Here is a 19,564-nt window from a genome sequence, read left to right as displayed (position 1 = left end):
AAGGTTGTTCGGACATTGACATTTTCATTATTTGGTGGGTTCGTTATTTCTTTTTTTTTTTGGTTCTGCCAAAAAAAAGTTTTGGTTTTTCGGTTTCGCCATATCTTCTTCTTGTACGCTTTTCGGTGCGTGTTCTTCTCCCTCTTTTTTCAACGTGTTCTTTATAATTTTTTTTATTTTTATTTTATTTTTTTTTGTTAATGTTGCCCGCATAAAATTTGAGTCGATCCAAAGTGGTTTCCAGGCCCAGGCTTTATACGATGGGTCTTTCATTTCTCTTTCGTATATTTTTTTTTTTGGTCAGCTTCCTCAAAATGGCGGCCAACATGCCACGAGCCACGTAACACCCCCAAGAGGAACCCCTTTATAGTTTCTAGGGCACTAATTTTTTTTGTTTACTTTATCTATGTGGGGTAATTCGGCATTTCAAACACGTTTCCGCCCCTCTTAGCCCTTGACTTTGAAATTGAGTTGGATTCGGATTTTTTTTTGGGTTTGGACTCCGGGCTTAGCGTATAGCCTAGGTATGATATCTCATGGATACATTCTGTCGGCTCGACTTCCTCTTTCTTTTGTGCTGAAGTTCAAGTTCGTTTTACGCATTTTAAATTCTGCCTACACGTTCACAATCATTTAAATTCTTATGCTTTATTGTTTTTGTGTTTTTGTGTTTTTGGTTTTTTGTTTTTGGTTTTTGGTGGGCTTGCTGCGCCCCTGAGGCAATTGTAATTGACACTTGAATATGCCGTACGCACTGCTCTGGCCCCTTGGCAACTGATCCGTGACACGGCCAAAAAAACTAAACACTAAACAAAAGTTACTTGAACTCGACTAATTACGCGAATTACGATCGCCCAGGCTTTTGGCTGCCTAGACTTGCCAGCTATGACTCTGCGGAAAAGTTCTCATAACTTTTAATAGGCTTTTTGCCAAAGCTAGTGTCAAAAAAAATGACATCACCCGTCATCATCAGTTTAGATTCTCTTAATCATATTAATCATGGCAGAACACACGCGCACTCGCATAATTTTTAATAAAAATAAGCAGGTAACAACTATCATTAGAGGTTGGAGTCAGAATCCGCCAGCATTTATGGCGGACTTTAGAAAGCTTAGATCATTAGGAACCACAAAAAAAATTAATCAAAAAAAAAAACAATATAAAAACATTCTTATAAAAAATATTTAAAAAAACCCTTAACCTTTTCTTAAAAAACAAACACTTTCTTGAAAAATGCCCTTGGCTATTAACCCATTTCACTTGACCAAATAAAGAAAGCAGGCCATGGTCATGGCCACATTACATAACATTACCGAAGAGAGGAAGAAAGTAGCGAAAGAGAAAGAGCACGGAGAGTAGAACGGAGAGAAAGCAGAAAGAAAGCAGAGCCAAAGAGAGCACTTACAGTGATCTCTACTTTTGATTTCAGTCTCAGCTAAGAAGGACGCCCAGAAGAATTGACTTTTTTTGTAGATTTGTAGAAGGTGTGAATTGTATTTTCCTGAAGAGCAAAAGGGATAGAATCACAAAGAAAAAGTTGTTGAACAACTTTCCGTTTTTTGTTTTTGTTTGAATTTTGATTGGAATGGGGCTGAGAATGGTCTTAGAATGTGGCCTACCATCTTAAAGATCTCTAGTCATCAGGCATTTTGGGGTTGACCTTCCCAGCGTGTCTTGACCCTTGCCGGTTGCCAAATTATGATTTGGCCTTTGTCTCCTCGACAGAAGTTTTGTTTGAACAAGTTTCTCGTCCGATTATATTTTGTTAATTAAGCCGCCAGAGCCGCAAACTGGTTCTACCAGCATAAGATCATCATCCAGCTCCAAACAAATCAAAAACTGATATCGTTTTTTACGCCCGCACATGTTTCAAATTGTTTTCCAATTTTTTATGCCATAAACTGTTTCAGTTTTAGAAACTAGACCCCCTAGCTGAGTTCCAAGACAGAGTTTTTGGGATTTTTTTTCTTTTTTTTGGAAATCCAATTTTAAATATTTGTTTATTGTTGTTTTTGTTTGTTCTGGTTTTGAACCTTCCCTTCTATTTGTTCCCCCCTGCCAGGGCATGAAAGAAAAGAGAGCGCACCAGAGAGACTTCGGGTATCTTCGGCTCTCCCCATTGGTTCGGTTCGGTTCGGCTTTCAGATCGTTTCCCCCCCTCCCCATTGTGCGTTGTGCGTGTGCGTAGCAAGTTTACTGACCTTGAACTTCGAAATAATTTTCTGTGTATGTACACCAAAAAAAAAATGAGACCAGACTGCACACACACACACATACACACAAAAAAATCAAATAAAAAACAAACTTGCACACTCATTTTAAAATAGAGAAATTAATGTTTTTTTTGGGTAGTTTAAAAATTTTAACACTCGCTCTTGAAACCAGAACTTTGTCCGTCTGGGCATTTTTCATTGTTTTTCTAGCGAAGTGAACACACGCACTTTGTATCTTTGTGGCTAAAAATAAGCTAAAATTGTATCTCATGGATACGCGCTTTGTCATTTGCACCCGCTGCGCCATCTGTCGGGGGCTAGCCGGCACTATCCATTATCCCAGGGACTACCAAGTTCAATGTAGTTCGAGTTAACCTTCGATTTTGGCCTTGGGAATAATGATCTGTTTATAGATTTTTTAATATATTTTGGAATAAGTATCTCCCTTGTATGTAATACCATTTTTTCTCCATAGAACTACCATTCTATTAACTTATAACACTGTTTACCCAATGATAAGATTAGCAATATGGCCAAGTAGGAACTATTCTCTCGCAAGGGCTTTTTGCGCATTTGCCTGATATGCCCCTGGGCCTGGTCATAAACCCTATCCGATTTAGACCCGGAAATTAACTGAAATAGGGAGCGATGGAGGCCCTTCGTTATACATATGTTGGCAAATGTTTGTTTATATCGAGTTTGGATTTTATTACCCTCACATCGTCTATCCGATATTTGTTGACTAATTTTTACTGATAATTTATTCTCCGGGTTTCTCAGGTGAGTTGTGAACGATGACCTTTTCGAGGTTAATCGAGGAACTCATTTGGTATGCCAGAGAACCCCGATAGGAGTGGCATGGTGGTGGCCCGATGGGAATCATTAATTTCTTTTTCTCTTGGCCCACAGGTGCTTGTGGGTCAGTTACCGTTTCTATTCTGATTGGGATGGGTTGGGATCTCTTATGAGCCTGTTTTTCTTTTCAAGTGCGTTAGGTTATGGTTCTAAGGTCTGATGGCAGGTAGAAGACAGTAGACGAACCCTAAAAAGGGTCTTCCAGGGTTCTCTGGTTGATGAATGAACTGTCAGGGACTGGTACCTGTTATAGGCAAGAAGTATTAAGTAAAATTAAGAATTTAAACAAAGTTCTAGATCTAGAATCTACAAGCATTCTACTTCCAACCAGAAGACTCTCTCTGGAGATTGCGAAACAAAAAACCATTATAACCTCTCCCCCTGGGGATCGACCAAGTTACTTGACTGTGGACTTGGACTTCATTTGGACTTGGTTTCGGTCGATGCCACGAATCTAGGTTATTACGCCGAAAATAATTAAAAATACAATAAACCCCCGGGAACGGGGCAGAAAGAAAACAAGAACCAAGAGTCAAAAACCGACTTCCCGACATTTCGTAAATCATGCAAAAATATTACAAAAGAAGTTAAGCCCCTTTCAGATCTCTACCCCCCTTCTGAGAAGATGGTGGGTTTCTGGGCTCTTCTTTGTCTTGGCCAAAAATTATTCATACGTCTTACACGTGTTTCAAGTTCATTGCCAAATTTCAGGAGCGAAAGAGACTGACAACGCTGATATATAGAGAGGGCCATATATATATCACTCTATATACAGACATTTTTGTTGGCGGTTTCTTTTGCCCGGTTTTCGCTTTTCTGGTTTTTGGCCGTCGAGCTGACTTGGCCGAAAGCGTTTTCTGGTCTCCAGGTCTTCTGGTCGTCTTCTGACTGACTGACTGACCGACCGAGCTAGGGGGAAATGCTGATCCGGCAATAAGAATTTTTGCATAAATATTTCAACATCAGATGGGTTGTGGAGATGGGTAGGTCCCAGAACTACTAGCCAGTTCAAACAGAAAGCGATTGGGGAAGGCATTAATTGGAAGGCTTTAAGATAGCTTTAAGATAAAGTTTGTAGAAGCAATTTTGGTTTAGGGATTGTAGTTTTTGGGGAATAATTTCACTTGCAAGACTCTCCCCAAACTGACTGGGAAAGTCAGACAGAATCCCACGCTTCGAATGACGCATAAGATTTCGGTTTGGATTTCGCGACCCACCAACGTCATCATCGCCACTGCCCCTTGACTCCGGCATTCACTTTGGTGCCACCGAATGCCCACCCCTTCTCTGAAGAGTCTCTAGACCTCTCCTGCCTGCCCCCTGATGCCGCAGCCACCGCCAACCTCCTCCTCGAATTCGCGATCATTGCACTTTGCGTCTGCGGTCGTCGTGTTGCAAATTGTGTGTTGACTGGCGAACAGAAACCAGTTTGTATGTTTCGTTTTTGTTGTTTGTTTGTTGGTTTGTTTGTGTTTTTTTTTTTGCTGCACTGGCCTGGAGTTTTGAACCCGCCAAACTGGTAACGACCGACCGATCTTCGTGTTGCAAGTTGCAAGCAGGCACAAATCGGTATCGCTTCGGCATCGGTCTGTCTTTCTCTGGTCGGTCAATGGTTCTCTGGTTCATTGCCATTGCGCTGGGGGTAACTAACCCAGCAACGAGGCATACCACAACCCAACAACAACAACAACAACAATAGCAACAGCAACTAAAACAACAATGAAGCTACAACAACCGACTTAAATGCCAACAAAAATAACATTACCAGGCACTGCCAACAACGAGTTTTGCAGCGTCACTTAGCCATCTTGTTAACTGAAGCAAGGACGTTGTTTTGTTGGTAATATCAACCGAAGATATATGCTTAAGGTTAGTACTTTATTAAATTTTAAGATTACTTTCTCACTTTATAAAGGTAAGCCCCGAAAAAATGGCAACAACCTTTTGGGACTTCCCTTTGTGACTCACTCTGGTAATCACTCCCTAAACTCTACCAGATCTCAAGAATCTCAAATAAAATGAAACATTTTATTTTATCAAAAAAAAATAATTATCATTCTGGGTTACATTTTTTTTGGCCTGTCACGATTATACAATCGTTAGGAAGCTATATGTCATTACCCACAATATCTATATGTGTCTGTATTTGGATCGGCATTCGTCAGCAGTTCCAGTCCCAGGCCACCAACTGACGAATACAATTTCATGAGTTACCCAAGAGGCAATTGACCCGATCCGGGAAAATATATGTATAATCACAATCCTGATGACATTCACCCCGTTTACGATCCAACAAAAACATGTGCGAATTTATCGGAAAAGAGAGCAATTTTCGAAGGCACTTTAAGATATAAACAGAGACAGTTTATAGAAGGGGGTTGAGCGACTCTTCTTAAGGTTATTTTTTGATAATTTTATTAAATAAACTTCCATAAGAAACCCCCTTTTGGAAAGCCACTGCACTGTATTCGTCACCTTTTCTGACTGTGACGTTTTCGCAAATACGCATTTTTTAGTCGGTTTTTTAAACGCTTTCCGTGTTGTTTTGAATGCAAAAAAATCGGGAGAGAGATAAAACTCAGAAGCCTGAAAATGAAACAAAAGATTCTTTTGAACTTGTTGCGTCGCTTCCTTTTTTTTCATTTTTTTTGGATGGATAATGATATACGTATAAGATATACAATAAAGGAAGCAATATTTTTGGAATTAACCACTTTGAGCGGCCTGCTCTGGTCTGTTCTGACTTTTTGTTTGTTTGTTACTCCTGGCCTGGTTTGATCTTGAAGAAGGTACTTTTCTGGCCCGCATTGGACGGGAGTGGGCCAGCAAGTGGGGAGGAGGAAACACGGGTTCTTAATTGGGTTGCCAAAAGCGTTTGCCGGGCGATAAGATCGAAATTGCATCCGCTTGTTGCAGCTGTCTTTAGGAGCTTGACAAAATAAAAGGCTGGGGAGGATAGTGTTAGAGAGGCATCTTCTTGTAAACCCTATTCTACCATCTGATACCTTAGAAGCTTTACTAAAACACTCCTGGAGAAGACAGTCTTAGAGAGGTATCTTCTTAGAAAACCTATTCTACCACATGACACCTTAGGAGCTTGACAGAATAGAAGCCTGGAGAAGATCTTCCTGGAAAGATACTCCTTCTTAGAAGAAAAAGAAGCCTGAAGAACACAGTACTAGAGGGTGTAAGACAGTGCACCTCCTTGTAAGAACTATTCTTTCTTCTGGTACCTTAGGAGCTTTACAAAAACGAGAAGGCCTGGAGAAGACTTTCCTGGAGAGATACCTCTCCTTGCAAGCCCTATTCTACCACCTGACTTAGAAGCTTTACAAAATAGAAGCCTGGGGAAGACTATTCTGAAGAAGACATTCCTGGAGAGATACCCCTCCTTGTAAGCCCTATCCTACCCTCTAAAACCCAGATTCTTCTGTCATTCTTAACTATAATTAAGCCATTCTTAATTACTCCCCTCTACCTCTATATTTTCCACTCATACCTTTTAAAAATCTTTGCCTAAATACCGTTAATAGACAATTTCTTTTGCGATCTCTGCTTTTTGGCCAAATTTTGTTTACGAAAAAATCCCGAGTGGGGGGAAAACAAGAGAAAATAATTCCCAAATGCCGAAGACAGCAGCCGTCAAAACAACAATAAAGCCATAGACCATTACATAAGCCCCATTCCCCATAACTATTTGCTTCCCCAGAAAAGAGAAGAAAACAAAAAAAAAGTAGAAAGTCATTAAGTAAGCAAAGTGCCGCGAAAAGAATACCGAAACCGGAAAAAAAAGAAAGAACGAAAAAAAATCAAAAGTTGTAAACAAATATAAGCGTAAAAGAAAACGAAAATCAAGACTGGAGAATGGCCAGAAGAGATGATGTAAAAGGTGGACTCAATTCTTCCCAGACCCCCTTCTCTCCCGGCAGTCTTTCTAGATTCTTCTGGCTGTCAAGTGAGTGAGTGAACTTGTCCCAAATAAACAAAATTCCAAACGGTCCTCAAATTCTCTTGGGCAACAAAATGAACTCCTCTGTCTTCTGTCTTCCCTTTAGAGTCTACACCTTTCTTCTACGAAGATTCGTAGTGCGTAGTTTTCATTTCTTTTATTATTCTCGTATTATTCTTTTCGCCAAAAAAACATAAAGGTGTCGATGGTGGACTATTTTTTGGGGGGTTTTCGAGGCTAAGCCTATTTGTCATATGATTTTTCCAAGAATTCTTCTCAAGTTAAGACAGTTCTTTGACTTGATTTAGACATTTCTTCAGTGATTTAAAAGTTATTAAATATAAAATAATTTTTATCTCAAAAACACTCTTATAAAAAGGCCTAAAATATATAAATCTTTCAATAAAGATCTCTCTTTCCTTTCTCCCACCCACTATCTTTAAAGCAACCACCTGGCTTTCTTCCCTTTTTTCCTTTGCTTTTGGCCATGTTAGTTGCATCTCTCAACAAGTCAGTCAACCCATCAATTCCTTACCAGCTCTAACCGACTTTCACTGCCACCCACGGCATTTAAATGACCTCCAAAAAGTGGCATGGAGAGTGGCGTAGATTTTCCCAGCCCGGCTCCTTGGCTGGATTTTCCAGTCAATGCACTCGCTCCATAAAGTTAATAAACTATAAATTACTATCAAAAAAAAAAAAGCTCGAAATCGAAGAAAATGCCGAAAAAAAAAAACTTTCACAAAATTTTCAAGCTGAGCCAATTTTTTTTTTTGTTTTTGAGGCAAATGTTTGTTCGTGCAACACGTGGAAGTGCCAGCCACTCGCCACCCACCACCCCACACCTCCAAACCTCCTCGAATTTCAACTTCGACTCTGAAATTTCACTTTGTTTTGGGTTGTTGTGGGTTAAAGTCCTGCCATCGAGGTGTCAGTCAACTTTCATGGCTGTCGTCGTTGCATGTTGCTTAGTTGCTAGTTGCTAGTTGCTAGTTGTTTGTTGCAAGTTGCTGTTGTTGTGTATCACTAGCATAGTTGCCCACCAAACTCACTCGAATGCTCCACTGAGTTTTCGTGCGAAAAGGAGGGCTATACAATGAGTGAGAGAGAAAGGCAGACAACGAGGCGTGAGTGCAGCGACCTGCGATCGTCGACCGAGTCAACAACACTCACCGCATACTGAATCATGGATGGGAATTGCCAGAGGCAGTCAGGGGGGGGTGTGGAGTGTCCAGGGGCGTACAACGATCAGGGGTTTCTCTGCGACTTGGCAACGTCATCAGCTGTCGCCCCTCCCCCTCTCCCTCCTCCTGTTTGCCGCCCCGCCTCACTGACTTGCAACTGCATACCAGTTTTTTTTTTTCGCGCTATTTTGCATGTGATTGCTGGAGGAGGAGGATCAAGGGGAGAGGGAGACAAGCATTTGGGAAAGGGTATGCCACAGTGGCAGTGGCAGGGAGTAGGTAGGGTGCTCTGCCCCCGGCCACATGTGGTAGAAAGCGCCAATGCACTGGCATAGTATAATGAACTCTCCAACCGTCGGGGTATTTGACTTCTGTGCCAGGCACCACTGCACCACCGATCCCAGAAGATATAGATAGGGGGCCCGGGGGTCTAACCAGGTAATTGCTAATGGGGAGATTATATATTTAGGAGGATGTTAAGTGAAAAGAATCTTCAAGAATCTCTAGATAGAAATGTGCAAAAATTATTGCCTACTTTACAGAGTCCTTGAGGTATCAAAGGATAGAAACTGCTTGGATACACTGCTTGCCTCTTCTTAAAAGAGCTTCCCGAACTTGTCACACTTCCTTTGAATTGAAAATCATCAAAATTATTGAACTCCCTTGACTTAGACCCCACTTGACCTCCTAGAGGCCCTCGGGGTTGTTCGACCTCTCGATTCGTTGGAGTCTTCCTGTTCGGCTTGGCTCTAATCTAATCTAAAACCAGAAGCGATCGTCGGCGATGATCGGCACCTGTTTTACTCAGTGGCACTATGGCACTACGACTATCTCCTACAGGTGTGTGTGTTCTACGACCGCCAGATCGTACATTAAACTCAACTTCCTTGTGTGTTTCTTATTTATTAGGGGAGGGGGGCACTGGCGCTCATCGCTTCGCATTCATAAATTATCAGTAAGCAGGCGCGCAAAAAAAATACGAAAAAATTATGCTAAACACGTTTAAACAAAAAAAGTTAAAAAAAAAAAAAAATGCATGTGTTTGTGTTCAAACAGGTTTCAAATTCCCCCAACAAAGCTAACCAAAAATATTTCGGGTCTTGTGCGTAGTACTCTCTTCCAGGCCCCAGTTTCTTACTAATTATTATGCTAAGCCCAAAAAAAAATATAAAGGGTTGCATGGCGAATTTTCGAAAGAAAAGAGAAGTGAGAAGACAAGCCGCCGGAGAACGCACATTTCTTCAGAAGACAACTCTTCGGTTAATGGAGGTCATTCACTTTCGCACGAATTGTTCCACCAGCGGAGCCAGAGCCAGAGCCCAGAGTCAAGTCCAAGACCAAGGCTCCATTCTACTCCCCAGATCGCATAATCTTATTACGTTGCCAAAAATATACATTCTGGGACTGGGACTGGGCCTGGGCCTGACTTTTGATTTTCGTTATTCTGTTGTTTGTTTTCTTTTTTTTTCGTTATTTTTATGGCTTTTCTGCACTTATTACCGACTGAGATATCAATCTGAGAGAGGCCTGGTAGGAGGCAGCTGTCAGCCTATTGACCAAAACAGTGGTTTCAACAAATCATGTGGCTCTTGGTTCGCTTTTGGTCAAGTGGCGAAAGCTTAGCGCCCAAAGAGTATCTGACAGATACTTCCAGAGTAGTGCTAGCAAGCTCTAGATTCGCCATTTTATGATCACAAACAATCATAAATCATCATCTCTAGAGAACCTCCAGGCCATTAAGCATCTGTGTATCTAAGTATCTAAGTATCTAAGTATCTGAGTATCTAAGTATCTGAGTATCTATCCCAATCAACTACCGTTCGACTCGTCTATCTGTCTATCGGATGCAAGGCCATAATTCATGGCCCGTTCAAGTGCTTATTACCTCTGCCCGTCCAAGTGCAAATTGCCAATTAAACAGGAGTACTCACAAAGAAAGAGTCAGAGCTAGTCTTACTTAAAAGAGAGGGAAAGATAGTAGAGGGGCTACTAGGGGTTAAGGTTTTGTGTCTCTGGCATAATCATAGAAAGCACGTGCGGCAATTACCAATTTTCACAAAACATGGCCAAAAGTGCATTCAACCTGGCCAACTGTGCACATGCGTGGCTCCCGACAGAGACGGCTGCCGAGGATCAGAAAGAGAGGGGGCTACAGACAAGTCAATAAACTGCACAGCTTATCAGAGAAACTAAGCACGATCGAAGAGGTGTAGAGGTGTGGGGTGTGAGGTGGTGTGGGGGGATAGGTGGTGGTGCAGCAGAACTAAAGCTGCAGCTGCAGCACTGCAGTGCGAAACTAGAGTTGATGGCTTGGCTAGAATATGGCTAAGACTAGAGATCTTAGAAAAAAAAAATATATCTGAAAAATTATTGAAAATTTTAAAATTTTTTTTAAGAGATATCTGTCATATTTATTGCTTAAGATACATATGTATCTCAAAGATATGCATAATATACATTTCTATCTCAAAGATAGCTGCATCTCTAATTGGTATCTCTCAGATATCTATCATATTTCTTGCATAAGATACATATCCATCTTAAAGATAGCTGCATCTCTGCTGCGCATCCCTCAGATAGATTTGTATCTTAATCTAGCCTTTTCAGCTAATCAGCACTGCCTGCGAATAACCCTCAATAACAGTTACAAAACTGTAAGCAATCGTAAAGCCCACCACCCCCTCTGCTCTCTTCCGAGTGGAGAGTCAATGCACGCAACTAGGCATAGATACGAATGCGAAAGCGACGACGTCGACCAGAGAAGAATGTGCAAGACACAAAAAAAAAAAAGAAAAGAAAAAAGAAAAGAAAAAAATTGCACACAAGACGGAGAAAGAGTCGCCGGAGTCGGGCCCCGGAGTTGGAGAGTGGTGGAGTGCATTGCACTGCCCGAAGGGTTAAAGACCCTCAATGAGCGATCCGCTGTGAGTGGAAAAATCCAAAGATCCCCACGCACACACACACACACACACACACTGACACTCTCTCACACTAAGACACACTCACACAGTTACAGTGTGCAGCGGGAAAGCAAAAGTGCAGCCTCCCCATAGAAAGAAAAACACTAAAAAGAGAGAAAAAGTAAAAGAAAATACAAAACGAAACGAACCTACATCAACATTGGCCGGAAAGTGGGCGAGCGGAGGGCGGCACGACTGCGACTGGGGCATGGGATGGGGGATGGGGGAGGAGCCCCCACAGCAATCTCAGCCTCAGTGCAGTGGCTTTGAACTTCACACAGATTTAGCTCTCTCTCTTTTTCTCTCTTCTTGTCTGTCTGTCTGTTTGTCTCCCCATCATGGGTCTATCTCTTTCCATGTTTGTTGGAGATACTCTATGGGGAGTCTGGGGTGGTGTGATTTTAATTATAATTGAGCTTAAATATTTTATAAAATATGTTTTAAATAAATTAAAATATTTAAATAAAGACATTTCTTTTGGGGTATTATTTCTTAGTTATTTTTAGGGATTTGAGTTAGAAAACCCGTATGAATAAACCCCTTAATCACTATAAAATAGCCTGAAAATTAAAAGATCTTTGAACTATAAGCCATATTTTATATTAAAATAATAAAAATAATTATATAAACTAGAGAAATCTATATATGATCTATATATTATACATAAATCTATTAATTATATAACCTAGAGTATAAAAATATTCGCTTAAATTCTCACTAAAAACTAAACACTTTAGTTGCCAAGCCATCGATTCATGATCATGGTAGTAGTTCGGTCTATAAGCTCTGTGGTATTTAATATATTTTTTTTTTCAATGTCGAGTTCACTTTTTAAAGCGGGGCTATTGGGATAGATCATTGAACGTTCAATGCTTCAATTCAATGATTGAAGCGATTCGAGGCTCCAGCTTGGGTCTCTCTCTTAGCGATCCATCGCTCAAGTGGAGGCGTCTGGCCAAGGCACTTTTGATTAATTTTCACTCCTCCCCGTCCCCCGATAAGAGAGAATGCGTTTCCTGCCCTTGCATGTCAGCAGATAATAACAATGGGGGAAATGGAAAATGAGGAAAATGTGGAAAAGCTGGGATCTGGTTGGGTTCTGGGCCCATTAGAAAATTATAACCGAAACGAACCGACTCGAATCTTTTTCGAGAAGGAAGATAAACCAGAAAAAAATATGCTACCAAAGATGGGGGGGACTAGAAACAAGTTCAAGTACATTTCCCGAAAGAGACAGGTATAGGGATACAGAGAGAGATGGCCTGAAGAGCTAATGGGGGAAATGAAAAATGCTGGAAATTTCCATCCACAAACACGAAAGGAAAACTCCAGATTGTCCCCCAAATCTTGACCTTAAGATGGAATATCTTTTTTTTTTTTTTCACATTCCTGATAACCAAACACTTTTAGTTTCTTTAATATTTTGGCACTTGGCGCTAATTGTTTGGACAGCAAACACATAACTTTATAACTATTGTTGGGTTCGGGCAAACAGAGGAAGTCCCATATGGAGGAAAGCAGTTCAATAGACCGAGACCAGGCCATGGTCAAGAGATGCCTGTTTTTTGGATTTTAATTTAGCGATAAACAGACCAAAAAATTTATTATAAAGAACGAAAAGCTACAAAATACATACCTGGCGAAATTAGAATGACGACCTTGGCTAATAAAAAAGCGTGGGCAGGGAAAGCCATTGCATAGATTATGTAACTATGTACCCGAACTATCAGTATCAGTATGAGTATCAGAGTATCAGGGGGGACCTTGAAAACCCTTATCGAATCTTCACCTTTTGCGCGAAAAACTACAAAAATACAGCGGTCCCGGAATAGAAATCAAATGCTGATAAGAACACCTGTCACCTGTCCGTCCCTTACCTCAAGTTCTCTGTTCTACAGAACTTTACAAACTCTTAGATACTCTTCAAAAAAATCAATTTTTTCAAAATTATTTTCCTAAAATTTCCATTGAAATTTCTAATAGAAAGTAAAGAAGAAATGTCAAGCACTTTCTTTTGTGATTTTGAAACATATGATTAAGAGTATAGTACCCACTTGAGAAAGGGGAACAAAAGCACTCCCGAAAGAGACAGGAATATTAAATGGAAAAGAGACACATATAGGGGAACTGAGATAAGGGCCCAAGAGCCGAAGGAATTTGTGCTGCTGACCTTCATTTCGGTTTCGTGGCTGATAAGAAACGCAAACGCTCACTGATAAGCAACTAACTGTCACCGGGTGTGTGTATGTCTGTTTATTATTATTATTATTATTTAAGTTAACTGGCTGGGTTACGTCGATAAGGCGCATGTTGTTCCGCCGTAATACGATTACGTTCCCCAAAACTATTATGTAGTACAGGTTTTTATTTTTCTAATTTTTTATCAGCTTCGCACGTGGGCGTGTGTGTACCTCTAGTGGGATGAGCACTGTACTTACAGGGGCCTAACTTAGTAATCAAAACTGTCTGGGGGAAATGCGAACAAAATAGTGATATATAATATTATGTCAGACATGCGATTAGAATGTTTATTATTTAATAGTCATATTGAGGAGGGCCTTGGGAAAAAAAATGAATCCAGAAAGTCAATGAACAGAGTTCGTATCAAAGGTTAGTTGAATCAGCTGTTAGATGACTTTTTTTGGGGTTTTTTAGAAGAGGTCTATAGAAGTCTTCCTAACTATCCAAGTCATGACATCACTAGTAGGCCCAAAAAGCAAAAAATTATGCGTAATCAACGACACAATCCTACCAGAACAGCCAGAATCTCGGGGAAAAAGAGGCATCGCGCAAAAAAAAAATTAAATTGCTTCGTGAGTACGAAAAATCACAAAAAAAACTAAAAAACCAACACAGACTGAAATACACACATTTTCAATGCGTAAGCCGCAAAATGGTTGGCCTTCAATTTGACCGAGTTCATGAACGCCGACAGGCGGACAGCAGATACAGATGGACAGACTCACGCACCTTCTCATTGTGCGTTAATTATATAGATACAGATACAGATACAGATACTCTGGCACATAGATAGACCCATAGAGCGATAGACCGAAAGAGGAGTTACGCAATCCGCGAGTCCAAAAACTGGTTTTTTGGTGTTCTAAAATCTACTTGCCCAAATTGTTAACAACTTATCGAGGAAGTTGTGTTTTTTTTGCCCCTGATTTTTTTTTTGCCAAATTATAAGTATGGCAAGAAAAAATGCCACAAGGAAAAATTTATAAAAGAGTCGTTCAACTTGATCACAGGGAACTACAGAGACAGAAATATCTTTCTAACTAAATTAAAAAGATTATGGGGAAGAAACTATTAAAGAAAGTAGAGATACATTCCCCTAAAATTATAAACTAAAATAATACTATTTAATAACCTTATAACTAATTTATTTTATTATTAGAAGGTTATTATTTATTTTAAATATACTAGAGATAGGGATCGATCTTTAATAGATAAAAGTACGGGGGTTATAAGATACATTCCCCTACAATTATGATCTAAAATACTACTATTTAATTATATTTTAACTAATTTATTTTATTATATTTTTTATGTGTATTAAGAAAGAATAAAGAGCAGTAGGGAAGCCTTCAACTGCCCCTCAACCGATTAACAATTGTCAATGATTATTCAACATACAAAAAAGTAGCCTATTTAATGTGAATTTGAACCATTTCTCTCAACTGAACTGAACTGAACTGAACTGAACTATAAACCATGTGCGTGCGGTGGCCCTCATTCTTAATTTATCGGTCAATTGTATGGAGAGTTGAAGGCGAGAGCGTCAGGGACACTTCTTTATCGGAGTACTCTGATCCAGCTGTCGTGACTGAGTGACTAACAAAAAACCGCCAACCAGCTACTACATCATACTGATAAACGAAATGAAATTTTTCGCAACATAAAAAAAAAAGAGCTCTGGGCTCTGGGGGGAGAAAGCCAATGACATTTCCAAGGAGTTCACTCGCCCCATCATGATCACTGGCAAGATCATGACATGGCAGAAAAAAAACTCTTTGGAAATTGCCAAACAAAAATTATTTTATAAAAAAAAAAAGAAAGGCCTGAACTTTCAAAAAGGATCTATCCGAGAGTAAAAACAGGAACAGATACTCATTCAGTGGAGTATTATTAATAAACACTTGAAGACATGGTCTCATCTCCCAAATATTGATAATTATAATGAGAGTTCACCCACATTGAACTTGACCCCCACTTGAACTCTCCCCTCCCCCCCTTGGGATAAGAGATCTCCTCGGAGGTTCCACTTTAGTGATATATATTTTTTATATTTTTATTTTTGTTGTCTGGTGGTTTATGTGTCGCTTGGGATCTGAGGGAGGAACTTGACTCTCGAGCTGCCTTGGACTCTGTTGTCATTATTGAAATTGCATTAATAAGGAAGTTCAATGTTTATTTTTGTTTGGGTCTGGCACTGGGCTCTGACTCTGGCGGAAAAAATGTGTTTTTTATTCGAGTTTCTGATTACGGAGAGTCCGGTGCCGGCGATCAACGTCAGCAACCTGAAGGTATCACATCAGCCCAGCCATTGTTCCAAGGATGATCAGATCGGAGTGGGTGTGGGTGGTTGATCACAAATTAGATCAATGTGTTTATGTGGTAATTAAAGTGAATTACCCAGTTCTTTGTCCTCATCATATTAATACCCTAAAATATTGTATTAAAACACATTGTCAATTCCATTCAATAAACATTAGTATTAACAGCTAATTTTCCACACATTTTCCACACACAACCAGAAGAGAGGGGGGGCCCCCATATAGACTCGGAAAATAGGAATTATATTTTGTTTGGAGGCAAAAACATGTCGTTTATTCCCAAAAAAGAAAAACAATAAAACAACAGAAACCCTCCCCCCTGCCTTGGAAAATTCTGTTTTCCGACAAATGAGCCGAGAGAAAACAAGGAAAACTCAGTCAAAGATTATTTTTGGAAAGTCTCTCAGAACTCAGAACGAGATGGAAAGTGTGTGTCCTAGCCTTGAATGGGTCAGATCTGCGTGGGTGTAGATAGTCGTGAAGGGGTGGAGTGGGGGGTAGGCCTTCCACACACCACACGTGGCCCCCTCGATCCAGGAAATAAGTTTGGCATTGACCTAGGCGACGGTTCATACCGTTTTATTTTATTTTTTTCCCCCTCTGTTGACTCTGTACGGATCGGGTTTATTGCCTTTTGGCCGTGTAAATATTTGATTTACATGTTTTCCGCCCAGTGTCAACGATCCTGCCGCAGCTCAGCTCAATTCCCCAACTTCTCATTATTGTGAGTGATATAATTTTTAATTGCATGTAATTTCATAAATTTTCACTGCCGAAGTTTTATTGAACTCCCATCCAAGGAGAGAGAGCCCAGCCCGGTAGAGTCCGGTAGAGGCTCATTCAGAAGAGAGCCTTGGCATGTGTTTCTCTCCCCCAGCTGTTCGTTCTCTTCAAAGCCACCACATGTTTTGCGACGAGAGAGAGAGACCTTAACCGCTGCACAGTGGTTCGAAATTGTAGAGAGTGAGGGTTCAGCGGTAATAGAGGTCTTATTGGGTAGTGGGAGGAATACAGAGGTTAAAAAAAAGTGTGGAAAAATTATTAGCTAGTAAGAAAAAGAGAAAAATTACTTTATAAGGAAAAATTTACCTCCAATAAGTTGGCTATTTGTATAATTTTCTTCAGAATTCGTCTATAATCAGTTGATATTCCTTCTCATGCTTTATTAAATAAATTTTTGAAAAAAATTTAGCCTATTTTAGTCCTTGAGATCCTTTAATGTACATTAAAGACCATTTATGAACCTTGAAACTCAGTTCCTGGCAAGACTATGGTAAATATCTTATCCTAGAAAGTACCAGAAACATAACCCTCTATTTTATTTGGTAAATAAAAAAGGTAAATTTAACTGTTCTGTCTGGCAGATTAGAACTATTTCTTTACTATTTTCTATGTGGAATAAACAACCCCCACAATAACCCAAAACATCTCACCAAAAACCTATCACATCTACAAAAATAGAAGAATAAACCATTAAAAACAACTTTATTTTTATAATAAATACACATTCCTTAAAAACCTCTAGCAAAGAAATTTTTTTAAAAATGAAGTAATTTATAACCACTGTGCTCTGCTGACGTCGTCGCTCGCTCTCAGGGTCGTCGGCGGCCGAAAAAACTGAACAAGATCCAGCGCAAATGTTGATTTTCCTTTCATTCACGAACAGCGGCTCTCTGGCCACGAATCGGTTAAGTATCTGAGTATCTGTATCTTTGAGAATGCCGCCGCTCCGTGGCCGCTCTCTTTGAAACGGTTGGGCGAATACGAATCGGGTGGGCATATACGAAACGGTTAAGTATCTCAGTATTTGTATCTTTCAAACCAAACAATAACTGCGCCTCGCCACGAGCAGATCGTCGTGCCTCCGCTCCGAATCTGTATCTGAATCCGAATCCGTGCGATACTTTCCGTTCCGAGCCGTGCCGTTGCGCGAGTTTCTTGAAATAGTGTCACCCATGAAAAGGATATAGTGCATGAATCGTTTCTAACTGTGTCTGAATGAATATGAAGATATAATAATTCAAAAATAGTGATTTTAAATAAAATAGGAAGAGAAACCCAACAAAACAAACTATGCCCAAGTAAGGCAAAGATATTAAATGAAGATAATATTTCGAAAAAGTTTCAAGAATTTCTGAAGAAAAAAGTGCTTCATAACTTAACAAAATGCTAATGTCCGCGGACAGTTCGGACAGTGCCAAGACCTCCGTGATTTGCAGCACAGTGAACGCGATCAGTATAGCTGCCACTCCCCAGCCCCCATCCCAATCCCAATCCCAGTCCCAACCACCGGCACCTGCTGCCCCGCCACAGCCACAGATCAGTGTGGAGCAGCCCAGCACCACCGCAGCCCCCGTTCTGGGGGTGGTGGGTCGTTCGCATCTGGAGAACGCCCTCAAGCTGCCGCCCAACACCAGTGTGTCCGCCTACTACCAGCACAACAGCAAAATGCAGCCCCAGAGCTACGGCCAGGACTTCAGGAGCCTGGTAGCACCTGTCACAGACATGGATACTGTGCCGCCCACAGGTGTGACCATGGCGAGTTCCTCCTCCTCCTCCTCAACCTCCTCCTCATCATCATCCACCTCGTCCACCTCCAAGATGGCCCACAGCAGCGTCATCTTTGTCAGCAAGTCGAATGCCGTCAGCACCACCGAAGGACCCACACTGGTGGTGCATCCCCAACAGCAGCCGTTACCCCAGCACTTTGAATCCCTGCCCCACCATCCACAGCAGCTACAGCAGCCCCACAATCCCCACCATCAGCACCCACCACCACACCCACACGGAATGTACCAGGGCTATGGCCATCATCCTGGCGGGATTGTGGTGGTGCCGGCGGACTCACGTCCCCAGACACCGGACTATATCAAGTCCTACCCAGTTATGGATACAACTGTGGCCAGTTCGGTGAAGGGTGAGCCAGAGCTCAACATAGGTGAGTTATCGGATCTAGTCTTGGAAGAACAAGGTCTATAGATACTCTTAACACTATCAGATCAGTTCTACCTTCATGCCATGGCTAGTATTTGAATCCGACATTAGTTTTAAGTTTAGTTTTAAGATCTTTAAGCCGTAAACCATAAACGAAGCAATCTAAAAGTTGACTTCCGTTTTAAAGTCAAAGCTAGGAACCTTGAAGTCCCAAGTTCGCCAAACCATAAAGCTCTCAGATCGAAATAGGAAACTAATCTTACTTCCAATTAGCATTAGGAGGCCCAGTTATGGAATATTGGCATGTTATATATTTGATATTTGTGACGTCACTGAGATTACAATCGTGTGACCCTCATTATCATAACAATTATCATTATCAGGTCGATAATGTTTAGAGTCAGAGTCAGTTTCAGTCATCAAGGTCGTTCAGCATCCGAAATCATTTTCTGTTTTAAGCTTTAAGGGGGGTTCAAGTGAGTTCAGTTTTAAATTCAATTTTTGTTTTTTTTTTTTTGTTAATATTATAACTGTACCAATGTCAGGCTTTTGTTTTATGACTAAAGGAAGTTAATGCACCTTATGAGTAACCGGTTCGATTGGGGAATCGAAGTTGGAGTTCAAGTGATGAGTCAAGGTGGTTCTTCCTATATGAGAGAGGGTAACTGGTTGGGAGGAGGACCTTGGGAAGGTTAATGATACTACTACTACTTCTACTTCTACTACAACTCCTCTTCTGGGAAATTCCTGATATTCCTTGTTTAGAGTAATACCATTTTCCAATCACTCCCTTGACAGGCGAATCGAAAGTGAAAACCGAAATAATATTTATATTTGTGTCTCGATTATGTCTCCGATTTCTCACCCACTCTCCTCCCAGCCATTATTTGCTTTAGTTGGCAAGTCGCTC

General features: G+C 40.7%; 1 protein-coding gene across 4 annotated transcripts in view; it reads left to right on the top strand.

Moving 5' to 3' along the window:
• Positions 1-19,564, top strand: part of LOC6507848 (ecdysone-induced protein 75B, isoforms C/D) — a 91,700-nt gene that overhangs the window by 29,566 nt on the left and 42,570 nt on the right. Inside the window, exon 1 of one of the 4 annotated variants that reach the window (XM_014910005.3) lies at positions 17,500-18,658. The exons of the other annotated variants lie outside the window; for them this stretch is intronic. Within the exon in view, the coding sequence (XP_014765491.1) occupies positions 17,887-18,658 (772 nt within the window). The 5' untranslated portion in view covers positions 17,500-17,886. Of the gene's footprint in view, positions 1-17,499; positions 18,659-19,564 lie in introns of those variants that run through there. 4 annotated transcript variants of the gene reach the window in all.

Source organism: Drosophila ananassae, chromosome 2R (genome assembly GCF_017639315.1).
Source record: "Drosophila ananassae strain 14024-0371.13 chromosome 2R, ASM1763931v2, whole genome shotgun sequence".
In the NCBI taxonomy this organism is placed as follows: Eukaryota; Metazoa; Arthropoda; class Insecta; order Diptera; family Drosophilidae; genus Drosophila; species Drosophila ananassae.
This window is presented reverse-complemented; position numbering and strand designations above follow the sequence as displayed.